This window comes from Sparus aurata, chromosome 23 (genome assembly GCF_900880675.1).
Source record: "Sparus aurata chromosome 23, fSpaAur1.1, whole genome shotgun sequence".
Classification (NCBI taxonomy): Eukaryota; Metazoa; Chordata; class Actinopteri; order Spariformes; family Sparidae; genus Sparus; species Sparus aurata.
This window is the reverse complement of record NC_044209.1, coordinates 28687793-28706002: the sequence shown is the minus strand read 5'-3', so window position 1 is coordinate 28706002 and position 18210 is coordinate 28687793. Positions and strand designations below refer to the sequence as shown.

The 18210-nt window shown below is 41.6% G+C and overlaps 1 protein-coding gene across 1 annotated transcript in view; it reads right to left on the bottom strand.

Annotated features, from left to right (window-relative positions):
- LOC115576050 (xylosyltransferase 1-like) overlaps positions 1-12679 on the bottom strand; it is a 33099-nt gene extending 20420 nt beyond the window's left edge. Inside the window, exons 1-2 of the mRNA XM_030408541.1 lie at positions 12198-12679; positions 478-1027 (exon numbers count right to left, since the gene is read on the bottom strand). Of these exons, the coding sequence (XP_030264401.1) occupies positions 478-1027; positions 12198-12479 (832 nt within the window). The 5' untranslated portion in view covers positions 12480-12679. The remainder of the gene's footprint in view (positions 1-477; positions 1028-12197) is intronic.
- Between the last annotated feature and the right edge of the window lie 5531 nt (positions 12680-18210).

Sequence of the window (18210 nt, the reverse complement as noted above, 5' to 3'; positions counted from 1 at the left end):
TAACTGGCTCAATCACCAGCTATGTTCACATAAAGGGACGAATCAGTCCCTAAATCATAGGTTAATACTTCTAAACTAACTGTGTATAATAATTATGTGTGCACATACTCTGCATTACACACATAACTGCAGGTTACTCTAACTTGGAAATATGCAACGCTAAATTCATCTGGAACATTCTTAAAAACTGTTGGGTTTTTTTGTAAGTGGGACTCTGTCTGACCTAACTGACATCTTTGACGTTTTAAATTTCAATGTTTCAATATTGCAACATTTTTGGCAAAAAATCTGAGTGAATTCTCTGGTTTTAGTTTCTCCAGTGTGAGGAGCTGCTGCATTTCTCTCTAAATCACAGTCAACTGGATACTTCTACGTTTTGCTCTTTTGGTCGGCGAGTCCATCCATTATCATGAATCCATCACAAACATATCATTCATTTTCCTGGTATAGTTTAGTCTCAGAGTGTGTTGAGCTCACCTTCTATGGGGCAGTAGCGAGGCACCTTCTCGGGCATCAGCGCTCGCTCTTTGTGTTTGCAGTAGACCTCCACTATCTGCTGCCGACACTCGCGGCTCTTGGCTCTGGACAGAGCAGAGATGGCCTCCTTCCCGCTGATCTCACACTGCGGCTGCTCCTTCCTCGGCTCCAAACCGGGTGGCAGCCGAGTGGCCGCATTCCTCTCCTGGTAGAACGGTGGATCCTGATTGGACCCCTGGACCGGTGCTGAGACGGTCGGCACCTGGGGGTGAGGTTTACGGATGTGGGTGCGGTTGTGATTGTGACCCATCAGTCTGGGTTGGACCGGAGGGTACTTGAGGACCTCATTTGCAGATTTTTCCAGCATGCTCTGTGCTTGGGCCTTATCCAGCTTGCGTTTGCCGTTTGCGACTGGCACCCGCTGGCGTTGAGATCGAGCTCCCAGGTTGCTGTTGCTGTCGATGGTGTCAAAGTCTTTAGGGACAGAGTTCTCATTGTTGTTGCTGTCCAGCCGAAGTTTCTCTTTCGGCCGGTGGGAGTGGTACACGTCCTGAGAGGGAGAGGAAAAAAACTAATGACATGACATCCTGTAATCCTGAAAGTGCTTCTTAAACTCTTCACACAGAGAGGATAATAGGGGTGGAAATGTCAAGGCACCGCATCGAATAATTTGATTCTTCACTGGAGAGGAACTGCTCTGACTGTATTTCATTTCTCACCTGGCTGAGCCTCTAAAGCTACGAGGGAGAGGAACAGCTGCAGCTAACTTTGCAGGCTCTGTTATGTTACGTTCTGCATTCTTTGCACCAAACTTCTGATTTAATTTTGTCATTTAAAAGTGTAGTTTGTGTTGTGTGTGCACATCAACCTCTCAGCCCTTTCTTTACACATACCACTCATACAACTAATTAATATGTGCACAGTGATATTTGGCCAGGAAAGTATTGTCATATGAAATCATCGTGGTCGCCCAAGCCTAATTGGAAAAGGGTGGAACAGTGAGAGAAGGAGCAGCCACAGGGCGGGTGGATGGAAATAGATTACAGATTAAATGTTGATTTTTCTCAAACCACTTCCAGAGAAGCGATTTAGCTCCAGCATGAAGAAAACTGCCTACATGTAAGAACATGCATAATATCTGCACGTGTATGAGAGATTTTCTTTCTGACTGAATGATTGTGTTTTATAGAATAAGAGCTCAGGCTGAACGTTTGGAATGCAGCTCAACCTGCTCGACCAGGAAAACAACAGGACAGGAGTCGAATGTTGTTAAGTATTTTGTTGGCCTTTATTGCCAGGACAGCTCAGAGAGGTGACAGGAAACACGATGAGAGGTGAGAAAACCCACAGCACAGCGCCACAGGTCGGACTCAAACCTTCAGCTGCTGCAGCGAGGACAAGACTCCTGCACAGACGTGTGGCCTTCCAACTGAGCTAACAGGGCCAGAATCAGCACTTTATATAAAAGAAAATGATGAAATGTCATTCCAAGTGATAACATGACAGTGAATTATTGTATTCTGGCCCTTGTTGATTATCGCGGCCAATATTCAACATTTTCCAATTATCAGTATCTGTGATTTTTCTGTCAGATTCCCGATATAGTAAAGTAACTTGAGAATGTGCTACTTTGGCTCTGATGCAACATCCTCACACACACACACACACACACACACACACACACACACACACACACACACACACACACACACAGGAAAATATACGGCTCCACTTTGTCTCTCTTTACATTTATTCTGTCCTGTTGTCGGCTTCAGCTAAGAAAGAAATAGTTCGCCCCACATGTCCAAAATACTTAGAACACAGTGTTTCCCCGAGATTTTTTGTAGCAGCGGTGTTCTGAGTCCGTAACCTAGCAAAAGTAGGGGGGTCCGGGGGCAAAATGCATTTTCAATTTCAAAAACTTTTCCAGGTTTTTCATGACCGTACGAACCCTGATATAAACACAGAGTAATCTGAATCTGCAGAGTAACTAGTTGCTAAATTTATCAGATAAATGTAGTGGACAGGAAGTATAAAGTAGCAGAAAATGGAAATACTTGACTAAATTACCTCAAAATTACGATGAAATTACACAAGATATATTTTTGATGATCTTAATTATTTCATTTTATTCTGTATACTCATATTAATTTGTGAAATGCACCATTTTAAGACATTCCTGCACAGTCCCTGACGTCCTCATGCAGGTGAACTCACTTTCTCTTTTTAGGAAGAAAAACTCAGAGAGGTGAGGAGACTGAAGCTCAGGTGACCTTTGACCCCTGAGACACAGGCAGCTGTAGCCTTGGACTTGACCTCCTTGAGTCAGGTGGTGGTATATAAGAATGTGTGAGTGTGTGTTTGGGTTGCAAAGCCACATGACCTCAGTGGGTATTTTAATCCTACAGATCGCCCCATATATCCGTCTTTTCCAGGGATAACACACACACACACACACACACACACACACACACACACACAATCAAAGTGCCTGTGGGAAGGTGGTAATATCTGCTCTTGCCACCTGCTCCTCAGACAACCTTTCATTATCTCATCTGTAATATCAGTGAGAAGGAATGTGTGTGTTTACAAGTGTGTGTAGAGACAGAATGAATATAAGTAGAGACAACCTGCACACACACACACACACACACACACACACACACACACACACACACACACACACACACACACACACACACACACACACACACACACACACACACACACACACACACACACTGGACTGTATCAACACACTGAGGATTCATCTGTTCTCAGAGACTTGCTAACATTGGTGGTATATAAAATATAAAGTGTGTCCTGAGGGTGACGTTACAGGAAAGACGTCCAGCGTATTTCCAATTCCAATTTTCTCTATTAATCAACAAATTATTTGTCTGCAAGATGTCAGAAAATAGTGAGAAATGCTCATCACATCTTCGCAAGGCAGATTTCTGAACATTAAGTCTGAAACCCAAAATATTCATGTTAGTATCATACAGCTTCAACACCAGCTGATCTTCTTCACACGTGTTGCATATTCATGTTGTGCTCATCAAGCAGACGTGTGGACTCGACTCACTGTGACTGTGACTGGTGTCGATTAGAGTCTCTGTTTTGATGACTTAAAGCGCCCCTCAAGTTTATCTTGATAATTATATGATTCTCTTTTCCTCTCCTGACAGTGTTGATTAGCCACAATGTACATCAAATGTTTTTTTGACAAATAACTTAATCTGGAATAATGACATGTGACTATAGCAGATTCTGGGATCATACGTCATCATCTAATAGAAGTCCAGCCCCTTCTGGTGATTCATGACACAATTCAAACAGGATCAATAAACTATTTGTCTCTCTTCGTTCACTACTGTACAAAGGTCTTCAATAATAAGCTCCCATGTGCTCCACTGTGACTTCAGCTCTCTGTTTCATTCTCATCTCATTCAGGCTCCTCAATAAGAGGATTTGCTGCTTTTATTTCTGTTGTATATCTTTGTAAAAGGAATTTCTGTAGGTTTGAAGTGTTTGTTAGACAAAACAAGAAATCTGAAAGCTTCAACTTCGGGCTCTTCTGTTTTGTCACCCATCTTTCTGTTTTCTGCCATTCTGTACAAAATGTATTTGTTACAGAATAAAGTAAACAGATGGTTAATGGACTCGCATCTCTATGGCACTTTTCCAGTCTACTGACCGCTCAAGGCGCTTTAGAACACTTCACACATTCACACAATCTTTTTTTTTACATAAGTGAGTTTACATAAGTTGTTCTCAAGGGAAAATAAGCTCCCACTGTTTGAAGTAACAGTGAGAAACTGTGTTGTCCTTTACCGTCAGTCATGAGAACAAAGAGTTTATTTAGGCTGAAAAAAATCAGCTGATGAAAATCTCTTTCTCTTCTCATCAACAAAACGAGAGCGCACAATTAACCCAGACAAATATGATGACTGACAGTGAAAACGATTGTTAGTTAGCAGCCTCCTGTTGACACACAGCTTCTTAGTAATTCACTTCTCCTCCTGAATAAAGCGCCTCAGAATACCAAGAGTGTAAAACTGCCCTCGAGCGATCTTCTGCTGCTCTGCTTTACACATCCTCCTGCGTTTTTTCCCAGAAGCCCGTGCATTCCATGGAGACCGACCACAGCTAAAATACCACCGCTTACCTACAAAGACATCATTCTTTATACTCACACACACACCACACACACACACACACACACACTCACACACACACACACACACACACACACACACACACACACACACACGCACACACACAGTCACTGCTCTCTTGTTGTTGTGCGAGTCGGTCTGCTCTCAGCCTCTCTCCTCCTCAGCAGGTTCTTATTGAAGTCGTGTTCGCTGCCTTCAGACCTCCTGCTGCTTCATGATAAAGGCGACAGAGACAGAGACAAGAGAGCCCGTTCCCTCAGGCGCTCGGGGCGAGAGACATTAAAATAGATGAGAGAAAGAGAGAGTGAGAGAGGGAGAGACTTGTTGCTCTGACATCTGTTGATCAGTGCTCACATTCACACTGATGAGGATAAACTTGAGGATCTTGGCAGTTTTAAGATGATTTCATTAACTTTAACCAGCCGGTTAGAAACATGTGGAGTCAAATATACAATCTTATTATTATACAATCAACATGTGTATACAGTGATCTCTGAGAACAGCTTATTTCTTCAGAGGAGAGTGACAAATTGTTTTTTTAGTGAATTAACTACCTGACAAATTAAGTTTTTTTAATCATATTTGTAACCGTTTCATTGTAGTGTTTATTGTGTGTGTTTCAGTCATAAAGACGGTAAAAGGTGTTTATAAAAAATCATAAATAAGGTGTTTTTAAAGGTTGATAAGAAATGTGTCCAAAGATGTTGGTTAAAACATCTATTGCCCTTTATTTAAGGTCTTTACTGCAGAATGTAACAGGATGACAGTCTAGTTGAGGGCATTGTGGGAAATGTGATGTCATGTGGTGAGGTCACGCTGCTGGCATTATGGGTCAGAACAACATGCCTGCGGACGGAGAACATACGACTCCAGAGTTACAACATTCTACTTGTGGTGCTGGAGGCATGCAGTCATTTTCATGTTTATGTATGATGTTGTTAATGTGCCTGTACATGGACAGTGATGATGCATTTCAAATTAAAGACATTTGAAGAATTAAAGACAACTATTTCTCTGGCATTTCAACCACTAGTAGAAAGTTTAGTTGAGAGATGAATTAGATAATAATAGTAGAGAATAATGCTGATGGGTCGTCAGGCATCTTCTTAACATCTTAAGCTTCATTTCATCTTCTGAGTCTGTTTATGGTTAAACTGAAGTTCCAACAGAGAAGACGACACTGAACACAACGTCTTCAGAGAGGTGAGGCAGAGACGACTGGAATGCTTCAGCCTAAAATGTAAATGACAGAGGGATTGTGGGTAATGACAGTAATTCATTTGCACTCTTCCTGTAGAGTTAACTGCAGGTTTGTTCCTCTGAAGCTTCATGATGGTTGACAGTAGATAGAGATTACAGCAGATTATCGGATTTAAAGGACCTATTTCTAAAAGAAAAATGATTTTTGAGTCACAGCTTGTCAAAAAACGAACACTTTGGGATGCCGGCTGACGCATCCTACAATCCTAAAGCGTCTATTTTAGAGGAGTTGGGGGCGGGCGGACCTGGCTGTGCGTTACTCCGAGCATGGCAGACGTGACCCAGCTCAATGCGACGCAGTAAAACTGGTGATGGAAAAGGAAATCAGCACGGCTCGGTTCAAGTTAATGGTTAATGGAAAAATGGCATTGGATTCTGTTGTTCTTAACACAAAGGAAACAAGCCTTGGCATATTTATCTTTTAATACAAATCTGAAGGTTTATGCCCCCAACATTACATTTTTCCTTGTGATATCAAACACGGTATCAAATACCAAGATCTTTACATTTTAAAAGCTTTAACCCACAGTAGATCTATATACTTAATATAACTTTGTAGAAACATGGGTTTGTAAGATGTTCATCGTCCTCCAGAATGAAAACAATCCATTTAAAAAACTAATTTGGCAAAACAGCAGCTTCAAATTGGGATTGGGTGTACTCTCAGAAATTAACAAGCAGTTTCACAATCTCACAAAGTGCTTCATAATTAACAGTTATGAGCGTGTGTCTATATGTGTGTGTGTAAGGGAGAGAAAACGCCTTCATATCAAGCAATAAAGAGCTCTTTCAGCAGGCGGGTCGCAGCATCGAGAGGCCCAGTTATGCATTAATCAAACACTCGTGTGTGTGTGTGTGTTTATGTTTGTGCTCTGTGTACCTGCGGGAGAACACAACCTGGAATCTACTGCTGCTTATTACAGTATATACTCAAAATGACTTTGAGATAAAGGCTGCTTTATATTATGATACCTGTGTTTATGAACCTGTGAATCATACATATATAGAGATATTTAGATATCCAGAGATGCTGCTGTATACGAGTGTAGCACCAGGACATTTTATGAACGTTCCATATCTGATCATTTTCAACCAAAGATTCAAAACACTGCACAAGGCAGACGTGAGGAAAAACATGTTGTGAGGCTCAGTGACATTTCCTTAAAATCATGACTTGATGTGATTATCATTATCTGCTTTCTCTCTTAGTGAGAAAACAAGACTGAGAAGCTAATGAGGATCACAAACGCAACAGAAGAAAACAGTCATCTCCCAAAGGGAATGAATGGAAGTTATGTGTCCAAACAAAATGAAAATAGAGCTGGTGAGACAAAGAAAAAACAGAGGCAGATGGACAGAAAGTAAGCTAAATGGACTATTATGGCGCTGTGGAACCTGGTTTACAGTCGGACCTCGGACCTGCAGGATGACCCGGGATTACAGCGGGGATTTAAGTCTATCTATGCCAGATTTAGTGAGAATTATCTCAAAGAAAATGGAGAAAACACATAAAGCAGCTTTCTGGTTTTAACATTTGTGTTTTGTGCTTAATCTGCAATAGAGACGGTAACACGGCAGCATGATGTGTGCTGCGCAGAGAAAACCATGTGGGACATTAAACCGCTACAGCCTGCAGCTCTGACCGAAGGCTCTGCGATGCTCATTATACATCAGAGCCGGCGGACGGACAGTTAAATCATAAACTGCATATGGTGTTTTCCTGGTTTTAAAGGCTCAATACAGTAAAATGAAGTCATTTAACGAGCTGTTCTACATGTTCTAATACTTGTTTTTACACAGGTACTCATTATATCCACACCACTGATGATCACTGATCAAAAAGCTCAGCGTGTTAATATGGAAGTACCAACAGTAGTCATCCAGACAATATTGTCACAATATCAATATTTGGTTAAGAATATTGTGATATCAGAAGATATTTCAAAAAATCAGGATATATATTTTGTATTTAAGGTCTTATTGCTCATTCCTGTTATAAATATCTGTCACTGATTTCTCAGTTATTACAAAAGACTACATCTTGTGCCAGAATGAGTTTATAGTAAAACTAGAGCCCGACAAATATATCGATCGGCTGATATTCTCTATTATCCATCATCGCAGATATATTTGTATCAACTTAATGTTGTCGCAGATGCACAGATATTAAAACTTCATTATAATGATTATAATGCAGTAAAAGGTGTTTGGGTTTATTTGTAATTATTAAATTCCTGTTGATGTTTACCGTGTTGCACTGATGTCCTTTCAGACAGTAAAGTTTATTGTGAAACTGTAAAATCTCCTGCCTGTAGTTTAAATAATCACATATTCAATATGCCACATCTCTCAACTGTCATACTTATCATAGAATAATACTAGAATAACAGGGACGTCATGGTGCGGTCAAATGCACCTCATAAAAAATGTAAATTACACTTGTTAGGGCGTAAAAGTTGACCACATCTCAAGTTGTTCAGTACACATACGAATAAACCTTTTAACTGAATTGTCAGAGAGAGAATCAGTGGCTTTAGAGCAGCTTTTCACTGGAGACAGAGAGCACAGCTGTGATTCAGTGTACTTCACTTCCTCGTTAAAAGCTTATTGAAATACAGCGAATGCCACACAAGCAATTAGCGTCTGATGACTCTGTGGCAGCTGAGCTTTTAACCTGCGCAGTGTTTGTACAGGTGCGTAATGTAAAGAAGTAAATTAAATCCATACATACTGAGATAATGAACAAATAAGGACAATATTCCTGGAGAGAGCCGTCGCTGTTGTGTTTTTCAGAAGGAACTTTTCAGACTCTGAGCTGCATTCTTAATCCCGACCAAAACCAACTGTTCTCACTGTCAGTGTCTCTACAGTCGATCCTCACAGATAAAGAAGCACAAGAGTACACACACACACACACACACACACACACACACACACACACACACACACACACACACACACACACAGTATTTAGGGATTATTGAACAATCTAAACTAGATTAGAAAGTATAAATCCCATCAGAGAAACCCGATCCAGACCAATCCTTTAATCTGATCTGACCTGGCTGTGAATCAGCTGTGATACACATGTGGTCAGCACTATGTGTGTGTGTGTGTGTGTGTGTGTGTCCCTTCGAAAGTGTGATGAATGTGAGAGTTGTGCAACTGCGGCGCCGTCCACGATTGCTGTAAACACGCTCAACTGGACATCAACAGTCAGTACACATGCTGCTGTGGTATGATGGACACACACGTACAAGCACACACACACGTACAAGCACACACCCACACACACACACACACCACACACACACACACACACACACAAATACTCCTTCCATCCTGCAGTCTGGTGCTAGAGAGCGAAACACTGCTGGTATTTTAATGTATCTGTGAAGTGAATGTGTGTCCTGTGGAAGCTAAGGAAGTTAAACACACACACACACACACACACACACACACACACACACACACACACACACACACTGTGTATGTGGGGGTTGTTGCAGTTTTAATGGAGCTCCTTCCAATGATGTCCAGTCTTTTATTGGAAATAGGATGCTCCTTCCTGTCAATAAACACACCCTCCACACACACACACACACACACACACACACACACACACACACACACACACACACACACACACACACACACACACACACACACACACACACACAGGTTTATCACCTTCACAGGTATTCACAAAAGGTTTGCATTAACACTTCTATTAGTGCTGCAGTGATTGATCCTTTTCAAAAGCGATCAATCACATCAGAAAAGAAACAAATGGTGTCAACGCATCTTTAGAGCAAAGAATTTAAAGAAATACATTGAAAACGAAACCTGGTTCTAATTTTCTGCTTTCATGTGTCTTCAATAATCACACATTGAATATTCAGGGGAGGTTGGTTTTGGTTCGTTGACTAGATAAAGCAGAGCTGAAGATGTCATGGTGTGATTGACATTTTGTCCTCCTGTCCGATGTTTCATATAGAAATAATATCTGATTGAAGGACCATTAAGTGGGTCTACATGGGCTTTTTAAATTGCTTATTGAGCCCATTCCCACTTCCTGCAGTCAAGGCAGCATGGAGGCCAGTGAGGATGTTATGTTGAACGACGGTTTGTACATTTTACTTCAGTATCCTTATTTACACGACACCACCGGATGTTGATAAAGCCTCATCACTTTGTGCAGCAGTAAATACGTCAGAATTTCACATGTAGGTGATAAAAACACGTGTCTACTGCAGAGCCAATTGAACACAAAACCCAAATCAGAGGTTTGAGTGGGATGTTTGACCGGTGAAAAGGGGCATTAGTGATCTGTAATTAGCCGACTGAATGAGTGAGTGGATTCAAAACATTTGCTGAGATGTTTCAGCACAGACTAAAAATAAAAGCACTTTTTCCCCCAAAGCTTTTGGACGCGTCATGAAAGGCCAGAGCAGGAAAAAGGAGAGAAAGTGAAGAAGAAAACAAAACCAAAGCGTTCCTAGAAAATCCCAAAACTGCCTCTGAGCTGCTGGCTGAATGTGACTAAAACAGCCAAACTACAAGATGATTACAGGAACAAAATACTGGCTCAGTTTGGTTCAACATCCGATCTGTTCTTGAACAATCCTCACACACCCTCGCTCCACTAATTAACACACTTAAGTTATTTCCCCGCTCAGCCACGTCCTCAGATCTTTCTAATTACTCGTTCAGCTCCAACATCGACCTCCTCCACCAACGCCTTTGTTTCAGTTTATCTCTCTCCTCCCGTCTCTCCTCACCTCCCAACTCCCTTTTCTATAAAAAGTGCTGGCATGCATCTCTACCAATAACTGTCAGGACTTATCTCTCTCACACACACACACACACACACACACACACACACACACACACACAGGGAAGATCACAGGGTATCCGGTTAACTGTAATGAAAGGACGTAAAAATGGATGCCTGCACTCCAGTCCACGTTTCCCTCTCTCTCTCTCTTTCACACACACACACACACACACACACACACACACACACACACACACACAGTGAGAATCATGTACAGTACATTCATGTCTTAACAGCATGAGAACACCTGGATCCAGGTAACGTTGTTTTTGAGGGTAAAAACACTGTGGAATTTCCTCTGGATCACAGCAATTACATGTTACATTGATAAAACTGTGAGTCACACACACACACACACACACACACACACACACACACACACACACACACACAGATTGTGAAAGACTGTGACAGGTGATATAGTGGATGCATACTGAGCTGAGGTTGGAAATCAAACGCAGTTAATGGAAGAGACGAGAGTTTCAGCTCTGTGTTGGCCGACAACTTCTGATTTTTTCTTGTAAATATAAACAACCACCATCTTTCTCGAAACTTATTTCAAAAGGGAGCGACTTTCACAATAAAAATGGTTCATGGTTCATCATTTTCCTCAGGTGTCAGTAAGACATTTAATTAAAACCCTAAATCACAAATCCAGGAGCAGAGCCACATCTACCAGCTTTATCTCTTACAGTTCTATATTCCTGCACTGCTATCTTTGTATATAAAGCTGAAATGGTTGTTAAAGTGCAGGATTGAGGGATTAATGAAAATATATTGACCTTTTTATGTTAAAAGTAACGAAAATGACGTCCTGCAAGCGAAACGCTCTGTTGGCAAGTGAGTGGAGAAATGTGTCACCAAATTCCGTTAACAAAACACACAATTATATATAGTTTTGATTCCCCACAACTGGACATATTGGACAGAACAAGTATGAGGGTATTTTCAGACAATGTCTGGGTCGTCCTTACGTTCGGCATTACTGTTATCAATAAATAGGCCCTTTCTTCAGCACACATGAGTATTTTCCTCTGTTAATGCTGATTTGTCGCTTTAAGAAAAAACTGAGAAACAAACACATTCATTGTAGCTTTGAGTTCAAATGCTTCTCTTACACTCTCTTTGCTTATAGTCAACTGACAGTAGCTACAATTATCGTTTTATCTGCAATATTGCCTCTTAATGATCCCTTAAATTGGCAGATTTTGGTATGAAGTTTGGCCTACCGACCCAGTTCTCCACACAGGCGACGAAAGCGGCCAACTGTGTTGATGCAAATGCCAAAACAACAGGCGAGCAGCTGCGGCCACTCGGCAGCATCTTCTCTGTAGCTACCATGCGGTTTCTCCTCGGAGACAAACCCTCGTTTTCAAGCCGTCAGAGGAAACACAGGTGTAGAAATGTCTTCAGACTCAAACATCACTCAGATCATTCGAACCTACCGCCTGCAGCTTGTGCCGAACGGCCGCCTTCCCGAGCGGCGGCGGCGGGTCGCCCTTCTTCTGCAGCCCCCTCCTCGGGTGCTCCCCGTCGGCTTTGTTGAGCCCCCCGGCTCGGTCCTCTCTCTTCTCCCGGCTCCGGGCGCCTCCGTCCCCGCCGGCAGAGTCCAGGCTGCTGAAGTTCCACACGATGAGAGTCTGGACCAGCAGGACGGCCAGAGCGGCGATCAGCAGGGCGGACTTGGAGCGCCGGGCCAGCCTGCGGGCACACGGGTTACCGTTCATCGTTCTCCTCCTCCTCCCTCCGGCTCAAGCTGAGAGCCCCATCCGCTAAACGCCGACAGCGGGGTGTGAATGCTCCCCTACACGGCCTGAGAGGGGCTACTGGCAGGCAGAGAGGAGGAGGAGGAGGAGGAGGAGGGAGGGAGGGAGGAGGGAGGGAGGAGGGAATTTGGCAAAGGCTTGAAAAGAGGAGAGAGGTTTGGAGGTTTGGAGGTAGCAGAGAGGACACAGGGGCCCTCATGTGGCCAATAACGACTCAACAGTTTAGAGAAGCTTTTATTTTGGACTTTTAGAGCAGATGACGTCGCTGTGAAGCGTCAGGGCCGGAACCAGCACCTCCAGGGCCCCGGGCCCCATCTAACACCTGGAATACACCTGTACCTTATATACAATCTGTTGTAGGATGTAGTGTTAAGTACTTTACATAGAGTTATAAAGTACAAAATGTTTAAAGGGGCTCCATGTTGTTTTGAGAAGACATTTGAACTCACAATATAAATGAGAAATGTGTTTCTGTTCCATGTTTCCAGAGGATCATCAGGTCCCACAACACTGTTTGAAGCTGGCTATATTCTATTTTAGACATTAAGACATTTTTAATTTACTTATATAATATGCACCACAGTGTAGTTTATAATTTTGCGCATCATGTACAGTTGCAGGTGAGTTGAGGGAATCGGGTTTGGCAGCTGGCAGCACACTGCAGAACCACATTCCTGTCTTATCTTCATGTTCGTTTTCATCTCTGTGACTTTGACTGTAAATGTAAATGTAAATGTGTCTGTTGTGCCAATTTTCACTCTCAACATGACGTTTAAGGACACAAATGAGGATAAATAATATATTAATCTGCATGTTTGTTTATCGTAACTGTTTAAGCTGTTTTATCAACATTAAACTTTATCATTTATATGATTATCATTATCTATTTTATTGTATTGACATCTTGTAAAGACACTTTAATTGTTATATTAAATAATCTTATTTCAATTATTATTTCTATCACTTGTATTATTGTTTATTCTTTTTTTTTATTATTGATTTGGAAGCAAATAACAGTGAAGCCAACTGTACAGGCCAACAGTGAAAGATAATGGAAATAATATTCATAACAAACTAAATTAACGAGGTCTTCATCCATGCAGTAAACACACACACACACACACACACACACACACACACACACACACACACACACACACACACACACAACCCACACACACACACGCAGTATGCTCCAGCAGTTCTATGAATCTCACTCTGCTCGTCTGCTAATACACTTTCCACCAGATTAGTCTGATTTCATGCATATTGCAGAGAAGTGCCAGAAATCTAATTGAATGAACATCTAAAAATAGACACGATCTCTTCCTCCTTCACTCGTTCTATCTGGTTTTGTTCTCTCCATCTTCTTCCAGAGGCTCATTTCAGACATCTCACATCTGGATCTTTGTCTCCGTCTGTGTGAATTGTGTCCTCGTGTTTTGCCTCTTGTGTGGATGTATTTGTCCTTCTGTCCTATTAAGGTCTCTATAGTGAAGACATCATGTGGATAAGGTGCTAACTGGTTTTTTGGAATACCTGGAATTTTCTTTACATTTGACCTAATCTGTCCTCTTGAAGATTTCAACTTGACTTTAATGGAGGAGATAATGAGTCCATAAATCCCAAAAAGACACTCCTTACATGTGCAGAACTTGCCTTAGACACATGATCTGAACCGTTAGTGATGAGGCTGAAGAATGAGCAGAGACAGATGAGGAACAGAAGATTTTATTTACATGCTTTGGTTCTTGGTACAAGATCGCTAACATCCAATGATGATGTGACATAATTGACAAGCTGAGCACAAACACTGCAACAGCTTTTACTTGTAGGGGAGTACAGAACTTTTACTTATTCTTCTTCTTACTGGTGGTGGCCCGGGTCTTGGTGGTCTTTTTAGCAGAGCTGATCTGTTGACTGCACTCCAAGAAAAGATCACTGCCATGTTCCAGCCACTGACAGCTAGGTCCTGCTGGTGCCAAGACTCAGTACAAAAAAACTAGACATGACACAAATGAAACAATAAAGGAAAGAAACTACAAAATGAATGAATGATTCAACAACAAACTAGTACAAATAAGGAAAACTGTTTCAAATATTATGAAACAAATATTTTGATATTTCTGAAAACAGCTCCCCAGAGAATGTCTGATAAATGCCCTAAATGTAAATGTGATTTCACACATCTGCTAACTCTGAGTGAAATATCTCAACAACCGCTAGATACACAGTAAAAGTACTTCATATCATGCATGCAAGTCTAGGAAGTACTAAATTCAGCAGTACATGAATCTTGGACAACTTATGGAAACAATGTTGTTTTTTTTGTCTTTTTTTTCTCACGTCGTCCTTTACTTTGAAATCTGGAAGGATACCTCATGATACCTTCAGTTTATTACCGGGAATAATTACTGTAAAAGTGTAGTATGTTTCATGGGTCTGATGTGAGACTGCAGTCTGACCCACAGTCACTGCCAGCAGCTCTTCAGAGCGGTTGTCAAACCTGGAGGGACTGTGTCAAGCAGGCGCCACCTACTGGACATCAGGGTCGATGTCAGAACCATGTGACTGTTCCAACACAAATATAATGTGATAAAATATTAAAAACATTTTCTTATTTATGACTGATCAGAATATTATGTCACTGACCTCCTCATGCAGTTCATGATTGGATGGATCGTGATTGACTCAGAATCAGAATCAGAACTCCTTCAATGGTTCTGCAAACAGGGATATTTGTCACAGCAACTTCAGGACAGTTTAATTTAACAATAAACAATAATAATACTGAGCTTTTTCTTTTCTTTTCTTTTTTTACAATTTTTTTTAACCCTATTAGTAATGGTTAACCTGTGTTGTGTCTCATAATATTTGATTTAATTTCATTTGACCCTCTATTCAAAACACAGATTAGGAGAATCGAGGAAACGGAGCAGTAAAGGACCCCACACGTGGATTCGAACCCGGGGCGGGTTCTACCACCTGAGCTAACATACAGATAATCCTCCTGTTAGTAAAACGTAGTAAAGTGAGTCCCGCCCTCAGATTTTCTGACGAATCCAGGTGGTGCCCTCCAAAAGGGGCGGTCTCGTTCGTTTCCCGCGTGAATGTAGTGCATTTCCCTCCAAAACTTAGATTCCTTTAATAATGGCTGACTGATCGTCACTCTGGTTCCAGCGGCTCTTCTCTGACGACACGAACACGGTCAGTAAACTGTTCTGTATGATTCTGCTTTATGTGTCCAGTTACCTGCTCAGTACAGGTGTATTCATGTCTGTGTGGGAGCTGTACTGATCAGTTATTACCTGCAGATCTCAGGTAATGAGCCCAGGTGATGTTCCTTCATATATCCGCGAGCTCCACATAATAACTACCTTAATGCGCTGTCTAAGCCCAAGTTTTACATATGCGCAGGTTAAAGGGAGCCAGCCTCCCTCTCATGTCGGTCAGATTTGTTTTAGCCTCAAATGTTTCTGAAATAACTCTGAACAGAAGCTGAAGACGTCTCAGTTATCTGTTAAGTGTTGAGGTAAATTCGGCTGGAACATAGCTAATCCTTCCGTAATCCATCCAATTAGTTACTATGGACGTTATGTTTTGCTTGGTGCACCAAACTCCATTGTGATTTTGGCCGTTTTTCTCTGCCGTGTTTATTACATGAATAATGCACAGCTAATTAAATTTAGGTCACTGTAGTTTTGGTAACATCGGCTTGAAGTCTGGTTAGCTAACGTTTGCTGGTCAGTGTGAGTGAGTGGTTATGTTATATTAGCTAGCTGACTGTAAAGTTGTTGGAGATGCACTGCACGGTTTGGAAACACGTTAGCAGCGGCTCAGCTGCCTTAATTAACTAAAGACACTATAACGAGCTTATAGAGACGTCTGAGTCATTTCATCGTCTTGTTTTTACAGACAGGTTTGCATGTTAGCTGACGTGTGTGTCTGATCATTATCCTGCTGTGTAATGTTAACTTGTTAAACTAGCATCGTTACAGTACAGTTAGCTAACAGGCTCCATGTGTTGTGTTGTGTGTAATAATGTCTGCTAGTATGTCAGCATCTAGAAGGTCATTTTGAGCCGCTAAAGTAGTTTAACATACAATATAAAGCTTCATTGTAGCCTGCACATAATGTATTCAGTGTGTTTGTCTCAGTTCTGTTTTAATGTGTTATTTATGACTCCCTGTGTGTCAAAAGATAGACTAAAATCATATTACCCTTGTATGAAGCAATAAATGTTGCTTCATACAAGGGTTAAAAACACATTTATTGAATCAGATTATTGTAGATTTTACAGTGCAGAGTGATGTGAGACTCCTGAAGTGATGTCATGCACATGCTTACAGACTGCTATATCATTCTTTATTATAAAATTATAATCCTGTAAGAAATCCCATTTTTGCCGGACGTGTCTGTAGTCTGATTACATCTTTTTTTTGTTACGATCAGAATACACACACACAGACACACACACATGTAGTCATCATGCTATGCTAAAGTACTTCCTCCTCTCTCCAGGTGAACAGTGGCTTCAGCTTCAGGTGGAACAGCTCTGACCTGTATGGTGATCAGACCCGGAGAGGAGAGACACCTGGTCCAACAAGGTCAGTGCAATATAGGTGCAAAAGTTAAAGGCAGAAAGTGTGAGATATAGATATAGAATATATAGAATAGTCGAGTCTCATTCACAAGTTGTTGAATACTGTTTGCGTTGGCAGAAGCCACCACAGTGTCACTGTTGGGACACTAGTCTCTCTCCCTCTTTTTCTGTTTGTCTTTTAAAAAAATTAATTAAAAAGGCAAACTAATTTGCAAACAAGCAATGTTACTTCAATGGGAAATAAAGTAGTATTTTAAATGGGTTTAAGTGCTATATTGCTGGCAACTGGCCGTGTTTCAGTTCAGCAAGTTAAATGGGTTTTGTTTACTGAGAGGAAATATAAACAGTGTGTCTGTTTCGAACACCTGCATTTATTTGATCTCATTTATATATAATATAAATGATATAATTTATATTTATTTAACATGTATATCTCCACTGTTCAGCCACAGTATTAAAACGTGACAAGTGAAGTGAGCATTGGTCATCTTTGTTACAATCAAATGTTCTGCTGGGAAACTTTGAGTTCTGTCATTTCTGTGGATCCTCTTTGACGAACACCACCCACCCAAACACCGTTCAGACCAACTACACCCCCTCATGGCAAAGAACCCAAGGTGTCAAACTGGCCTCCTCATTCTCCAGATCCCAATCCAGTTGAGCAGCTGCGGGATGCGCCCGAACCAACTCCCATCCACGTTGGGGCCCCCGTGGATCGTTCTTGGCTCTGACTGCATCCAGTGGAAGCTCAGTTGGATTGAGATCTGGGGGATCTGGAGGCCAGGTTGACACCTTGAGCTCTTTCCCACGTTCCTCGGGTCGTTCCTGAGCAGTTTTTGCAGTGTTGCAGGTGCGTTGTCCTGCTGGGGGGGCACTGCCATCAAGGAGTGCTGCTGCCATGAGGGGGTGTACTCGGTCTGCAGCTGTGTTTGGGTGACTGGTGTTTGTCACAGAGACATCCACATGAATGCTAGAACTCATGGTTTCACAGCCGAACATGACATTGGAACACAATGATCCATGTTATTATTTCACCTGTCACTGGTTCTAATGTTGTGGCTGTCAGTGTATACACATGTTAAATGTTTT